General features: G+C 36.7%; 1 protein-coding gene across 1 annotated transcript; it reads left to right on the top strand.

Moving 5' to 3' along the window:
* The first annotated feature begins 454 nt into the window (after positions 1-454).
* Positions 455-6381, top strand: LOC140164827 (uncharacterized). Its single transcript, XM_072188203.1, is given in 5 exon segments — positions 455-1151; positions 2488-2602; positions 2605-2636; positions 3420-3621; positions 5336-6381. Coding segments are annotated over 5 exon segments (714 nt in total). The 5' UTR covers positions 455-896; the 3' UTR covers positions 5446-6381.
* Positions 6382-6629: the final 248 nt, after the last annotated feature.

The raw sequence follows: 6629 nt of genomic DNA, 5'->3' as shown, positions 1-6629 counted from the left end.
AGCCACAGAGTATTCCAGTGATAAAAATCTCAACTTTTTTGAGAAAAGTGGGGGATGAGGCTGTGGAGCACGAAATGCCCTTTTAATTATTACTGCCTTGAAAGTTTTCAAAACTTTTTACAACTCAGACTTCCCGGTCAATACGGTCAGCCAATCAGCTTCTTCGTCTTTGCTACAGCATGCCATACTTTGTACAAAGCTCGTCGTCCAGAAATGTGTGTTGTCTTGACGACGAAATATCAATCCGCTCATTTACAAATCAAAATGTGCTTGCATATTTCTTTTAAATATCACAATTTGTCATGAAATAATGTAAGCAAATATTGAAAACAATATTCGTATTTAATTTAGTCCTAAAACTTGGACGAATTTATTTACATTTATAGCTGAACTATTTAGAAGCTATTATCCGCGGATGTATATGCAATGTTTACAAAGTGCTGAAACCAAATACAGGAAATCGGCCGGAATGCTGAATTCAATGCCGAGCGATCGATTTTCACCGTGAAAGCAAGCTGTGAAAACAACTAAAACTGCCACTGGATATCTGATATTCTTCTTCTTACTACTCAGGATATGAAAATGACGATAGTACGGAAAGTAATGGTGGTAAAATACGCCACGCATGCACGGTTGCGTTGCGTCGGGTTATGGTAAAACTTTTTTTAAAGTTTTTAAGCTTACCGTATCATGCATGATATGGCACGTCACTCTAAATCACTGACACTGCACATTGTATACATGAATGGCTCATCACAATTACTATCAGTTAATCTTTATCCAAATTATTAGCCAAATGCCAAAGAAAGATCCAAGTCATGAAGTGAATTCTGTCAGAAAGCAAACTGATAATAGTATTTATAATAGTAACTGCGAATTTTGAACTACATTCCAAAATGACGAAACCAAACACTAGCAAGGAATCCAGTTCTGCAAAGAAGCACGGGACTGGGAGCCACCTGCAACAAGGACATTCAGCAGGCACGATTCTAACAAATAAATCACGTAATATAACGGTAATAAATCCTTTTGAAAACAGAAGATTGGACACTGCACCTTCACTGCGTAGAGGCACAAGATGGATGCATAGGACAACTTTAGCATTAGACGATAGAAAATGGAAAACAGACTATCAATCTTCAGCAAAATCGGTAAGACATATCATAGGCTTAAGTTATAAAAAGGTTAAAGTCACAACCTACGCTAAGTTGACAAAAGCGTCAGCACATTGTGATAGTTAGTAGAGTGCTTGCATGGAAATTAAGTCATATTAGTTCAAATCTAGACACGCTCCAGAAGACATGCAAATGCATGAAGTATAAAAGAATTACTTTCATCAATACCAGTTAAACAGGTGATTGGTATTGTGCTGGAGGATGATTTGAACTAATGACCTTCCGTGCAAGCTCCCTATCATAGTCATGATAGTAGTAGCTCTACTTTGTACATACACCATTTTATACATGTACATTGTATTGTATCAATCTAGGATGTGATGGGCATTTCAGTTTCAGTTTCCAAAATTTTCTTATTAATTTTTATGGTTTGAACATTTTTTTAATTCACAGTCAGAACTTGTGATATAAATTATGGTATTTAGCATCATGGCATGGAACTTGTAAACATACTTAGAAAAACAATTTTCAAGCTGCAAAAAGGGCACTTTTTGAAATGTATCAAATGGGCGCTATAATATATGTGTGATTCAACAATGAATGTTCTGCACAATGATAGAGCCACTGTCGTTTATCGCCTCATACATGGTTTATAGGTAAAGAAAACAGAATTCAGAGTTTTGGTGGAAAACCAGTTTATGTCATAACTTCTTGGAAAAGTCTTTGTCAGATTATAACTAATTCTCTATCATGAGATGGTGTACCTTCTGCATACTCTTGCCTCAGCATACTTTTTGTGGAACAACACAATCACGTGACCAAATACTGTGATTGGCCAATTCTCAAAAGGTTTTATTGCGCCGTAAGCGTGTACCGTAGTCTTTGCATAGTACTAGTTCGACGCAATATGTTGAGGGTGTAATTTTGCAATTTGAAAACTGTTGGAAACTGTTAATGCAATTCACATACGGAATTTGCCTTTTAGAAAATGGAAAACTTTGGTCTCTAGTCTAGTCTAGTCTATCACCTCATAAATGACACCAGGGATCAATGAAATTTAGCGCTTACACCCATATATACGAAATTAAAGTTTTCAGTGTATCCTTGGTGTAGGATATTCATGAGTTAGACTAGTGTAAAGACTCCATTGTAGAATTAAGCAGCTTACAGAATAAAACTGTATAATCCTTAAATAGAAGATTTGTGCCAGGCTAATTCCATGCAGTCTTACACGAAATATAAACCAAGTTTTCAATATACATACTAGTAAAGTGATAGTGAAACACTGTTTGATGAACTTCATCAGAACTTACACTTTTCACCAAATAACTGAAAACCATCAAATAATACCTTTTTCTCTCAATTTGTGTAGTCTTTCGGTGGAAGCAATGATCTGCCAGCAGCAGAGCGGCCACAACCTTACCCAACACTTCATCAATCTCACTTTGATCTTGGCATGGGATTACAAGGTGCAAGAAAAACTCATTATCAGAAGAATATCCAGAGAGAACTATTGATCACGTAAGTAGTTTTAAAATCAAATAGTTATCTAGAATTTCATTAGTGTGAGTCCACAGATTGATTCTCATAAAGATTCTTGCAAATGATTTGTGTGAATCAAGTATGAATATTACGGTAATTGTGTGACCATATCAATAGCACCATCCCCAATTTCTTCCCCATCAAAACTGAAATTTTGGTATCGGAAGATTATGAACAAAAACCTGGTAAAAATTGGTAGCCACCACCACCACAGGAAGTACAAGTATGTTCTACATAATTTTTATACACATTACAACTTCTGGAGCAAAAGAGCAATATGTTTTGATGAATCCGAGTGTGTGAAAGTATTGGATCCAAAAGATAAAATTGGATGCTTTATGCCCAATATTTATTGGTCTTGTTATGAGTTTTAAAATATTGGACTCAAATATGTCTCGTTCAATATGGCCTCAATCAATCCAAATTTATATCAGAATTTGGAAACGGATTGTTTTAATAGCAGGCCCGTGGCAGGCCTCAAAAAACAGAAATTAACAAAATTCTAACATATACCCACCTAAGTATGTAAAACTTTGATAATTCACAAGAATTCCTGTAAAATTAATTTGCAATGTTCTTCTTTACATGAGCCATACTGGAAGCTACTGGTCTTCTTGGTAGCTGTTCAAATTGACTCAACATATAATATGTACCTGTATCACTCTTTGTAACCATTCAATGTAGCTCTTTTAATAGAGACCAATAGTTTGGCCAGCAGTACCCATGGGGTTTAATTCAATGCTTTGTTTCTTATTTCTGCAGCCCAACAGGATCCACTACCCTAGCCTGGTGAATTGGTCACATAATGTTACTGGAGATGACATGAAGAAAGTATTAGATAGGAAAGGCAATCGGTTAGACTACTGGAGCTCTTATGCTAGAGTACACAACAAATTAGGACTAGAAAGAGGGGAGGGAGTACCAAAATCAGAACAGCCAAAGATGCAATATAACTTAATTACTGGTAAGTTTTTTATTTATTTTTGGAAAAAAAAATTTAATTGTAAATAAATGCATAGAAGTAGAATAGAGAATTTCAAAACAGCCTCCCAAAAATTCTTTGCTAGTACCTCCCCACCCCACCCTCTTTTGGCTTGCCTCCCCACAACCTTCAAATATACCAAAGTTTATGAACCTAAATTGCACACAGGTTGTAATGCAGGCCTGAGTAGGAATTTGTTAACTTTCCTGCAATATGCGATTTTGGAGGCCAAAATATTTTAAAAAGTATATCTGTGATTTCTCACAAAAACAAAAAAAGTTCATGGAAAAACATTACACTTTTGTTTACACAGAGGGCGAAATTTGTGTTCACTAAAGTTAATTTTTTATTACTTCCATGGTCCGGGTACGCGCTGGTGAATTGCGATCGCGTGATTGTTTATTTCTTCTGAGTGTACGCTCGTCTACGATTGGCGCACTGCTTGGACCACGGACGTAATAAAGAATTAACTTTATAAATAAAGATACATTGTAATATGCATAGATTTCTACCATTTAGATAGAGTTTGGATTATGGAGTGGACACATATAAAATTTGAATTTATTTTGTAATTTTTTCAAATGAAAATAAAATCAACCATTAATGAGCTTGAGTCTGTTCACTCCTTAAGTAAGCTTGGCTTGTCCTAGGAGGATTGTGCTGTGCGGTGGCCCAATGGTTAGGGCGCGAGCTTCATGATCGGAAGGTTGCGGGTTCGAGCCCCACCACGGCCAGTGTGTTGCATCCTTGAGCAAGATAGCTTAATTCCCAATTGCTTCACTCCACCCAGGTGTAAAATGGGGAGCTGCTGGGGGTAATCACAATCTAAGTCGCTGAAAGTACCTGCGCATCAGTTGTGGACTTGGTGAAGCGGAAATGATTCTGATATATCCTAATGGCAGCGGAATAATTGTTGAAGTGTGCTGATAATTAGGCCATGCCTAGCTGAAGCGCACGTTAAATCAAACAACATTTTTTTTTTTTTATTTTTTTTTTATGTGTCCGAAGGTGCTCAAAAATGTACAATGTGCAAGTAAAAACAGAAAGACCGGCAGGTTTACAAGGATTGGTGGGTTGATGTACTATCCATATCCCTGAGGGCTTGTAGTGCCAGGGTCTGGATATGGGTGACTGTTGTTGCTGCAATGACTGGTTGTGGTAGTTTGTTCCAGATTGGGATGGTGCATACAAAGAAGGAGTATCTGTGTGTACTCTTGACTGAATGGATTGGTAACTAAGAGTGTTGGTTGATCTCCCCAGACATAATAATGGTATAACTACAGTCAGGAAGGGGATATGTTATAGATAAGTGAGTGATCACTGAGACCTAAGCCCATGGTGAATCATTTGAAGAACATATAGTGCCCTGGTTTAGTAGTCGTCTAGTGGCGAGGGAATCCCATTCGAGGCGTTGCAGCATAGGTCCAGGGACTCTTCAAATCCATGAAAAAATTAAACATTGCACCAATATCTAGAATATAGTTCTGCCTCAAAAATGTGTGTCAATTCCACCCCTCCCCCCCCCCCAGCCAAAATGTGCTTGCATTGTGCCCTTTTTAGCTTACCAAATTATGGTTCCCTGTAAAATTCACTCCAGGAAATACGCGAATTATTACACCACTCTTTATTTGTTGTCTTCAATATTTGATGAAGTTGTTTCTTAACAAGAATGTTTCTTTGCATTGTTTACCCCCAGGTGGAGAGACTGCTGCGCCTACACCAGCAAGGGACCTGAAATTAGTTTCTGGTAATAGAGTGGTACATGATGTCAGGAGAGATGCTCAAGATCACTTTGTCTTAGGGTAGCAGATGACAAACAGTTACCAAGTAAACACAAAACATTTTCAGGAAAGGGCAGAAAAAGGCTGCATGGTAGCTTCATGTAAGTCTACTCAGACTTAACCTCATCAAGACAGGGAGTTTACAAGCTGTCTAATCCCTCAATGTAGTCTTGAATAAAGGCTAATTTTGGGTATACTTACATGAAGGTTGCCAGAAAACATTTCGTCGGCAGAGTGCAACACTATCGTAAGTGCAGTAGAATGCAATAGCTGCCATTTGCAACAATGTACTTACCTTTAACCAATAACACTAGAAAAAATACCCAACTACATGTAAAGGTGATATCTTGGGTTAGCCATCAGGAAAGTATACAGAACATCAACACTTTACAAATGAGCATGATGAGGGAATTTTGCTGCAAACAATAGATGTTTTACAAAAGGCAGCTATTACATTCTACTGCACTTAACGATAATGTTGCACTCTGCCGATGATTTGTTACTAGTTCTGATTCAATCAGGCTAAAGTCAGCAATAATAAAACTGAGATAATGCAAAAAGTGTGGATAAAAAACTATAACAAACATAAGAAAATGGACATATAAAAGGTTCATAACTTTGCAGCCAAGTATTCAAGAGACCTGGTGATTCAACATCAGAAAGTGTAGGTACTGAGCAAGTCAGTAATGGTAGTAACTCAAATCGGGTCACATTTAAATGTCAGATTATATAATGGGTTATGGGTATAACACATTTTTAATAACATTTTCAATCACTTTTTCGAAATTTGCTACCAAACAATGAAACATATTGACAAAATGTTTTGGTAAGAAATATTTGAGAGTAACATTTTGATATTTAAAAAACATTTTGGTAGTGTTTTTTCATAACAAAAATGTTTTCATGGCCTTTTCTATAACCTGACATTGAAATGTTATTAGAACGTTTTGACCTAAAACCCCCCCAAAAAAATCAGTGTTTGCTGGGAAAGCGTCATCAATATCTTTAAACCAAAATCACCAAGTTGAACGGAAGAGTTCAGAAGCAGAACATGATATATGATGCATAGGCTGGTTTCTTTTGCTCTTTTCATATCATTGATAATCAATGTTATTGTACAATGTATGTAATGGAACAAACCAAAAGATGAAATATTCAACATTTCACATTTGTTTCCTAACAATGGCACTTTCGTTTATAGGGCATCAA

Source organism: Amphiura filiformis, chromosome 11 (genome assembly GCF_039555335.1).
Source record: "Amphiura filiformis chromosome 11, Afil_fr2py, whole genome shotgun sequence".
Lineage (NCBI taxonomy): Eukaryota > Metazoa > Echinodermata > Ophiuroidea > Amphilepidida > Amphiuridae > Amphiura > Amphiura filiformis.
Note: the sequence above shows the minus strand (reverse complement) of the source record. Positions and strands in the feature narration are given on the sequence as shown.